The 901-nt window shown below is 67.7% G+C and overlaps 1 protein-coding gene across 1 annotated transcript in view; it reads left to right on the top strand.

Moving 5' to 3' along the window:
• The first annotated feature begins 6 nt into the window (after positions 1–6).
• The window catches only part of BHLHA15 (basic helix-loop-helix family, member a15), a 4,701-nt gene continuing 3,806 nt past the window's right edge, over positions 7–901 (top strand). Inside the window, exon 1 of the mRNA XM_014550324.1 lies at positions 7–893. Coding sequence (XP_014405810.1) covers positions 783–893 — 111 coding nt within the window. The 5' untranslated portion in view covers positions 7–782. The remainder of the gene's footprint in view (positions 894–901) is intronic.

Below are 901 nucleotides of genomic sequence, written 5' to 3'. Positions count from 1 at the left end.
CGCCTGGGGCGGCTAAAGCGACGTGTCCTTGTCCCCCGTGGACAGCCCTGGTGCGTGCGGTCGCTGATCCCCAGGTAACGGGGTAGGGGTCGGCGGTGGGGGAGCCGCGGGGAGAGGACCCAGGTCAGGGCCCGTGAGGTCTGGAGAGGAACCTGGGTGGGAGGTCTGGGCCCAGAGCCCTGACTAGGCCCCTCCACGGCTTAGCCAGGGGGCTGCTGCAGGCGCTGGCCACCGTGGACCTCTGCTCACCCATGTCTACCGCAGCTGGCCCAGTGCTGTCCCTGCGTGTGACATGCAGCCGGGCAGTGCAGTCGATGCGGTGGCCTCAATCGGGGCCAGTCGGTCAGGGCACCTCGGAGCTGGGAAGGGGTTACAGCGCTCAGTGGCCTGACTCCTAAACCCAGGAGGCACTTGGGGGCCTTGAGAAGCAGCAGCCAGAGAAAAGTCCGGGGCTCCGGACGCCTCACTCAGGGGGAGAGGGGGCCGCCAGGTCAGGGAAAGGTTTGAGGGGTCACCATGAAATCAAACAGGAACATGGGGGTGTGTGGGGCCAGCTTGGGGCTCCGTGTGTCAATGAGAAGCAGCCTGGGGTCACTGTGCACCAAGCGGTCAGCGGCCACTGGGCAGCGAGGAGGCTGCTGTGGGCAGCTGCCCTGAGTGTCCGCTGGCTGTTCAAGTGTCCACTGGCCCACCGAGTGACCACGGGGTGGCCTGTGTTCTGGATTTCAGCTCCAAGGGCCCCCCTCAGAGCCACCACCCCCTGGGACAACCAGTCTGGAGCCATGAAGACCAAGAACCGGCCCCCCAGGCGCCGGGTGCCTCCGCAGAACACAGAGGCCACCCCAGGGGAGCAGACCCCCGACAGGCCCCAGCCGGGCTCCGGGGCCCCGCTGGCCAAGGG

The sequence above is a fragment of the Myotis brandtii genome, unplaced genomic scaffold, assembly GCF_000412655.1.
Source record: "Myotis brandtii unplaced genomic scaffold, ASM41265v1 scaffold6, whole genome shotgun sequence".
NCBI lineage: Eukaryota > Metazoa > Chordata > Mammalia > Chiroptera > Vespertilionidae > Myotis > Myotis brandtii.
The sequence above is the reverse complement of the archived record's forward strand: the minus strand, read 5'-3'. Positions and strand labels throughout refer to the sequence as shown.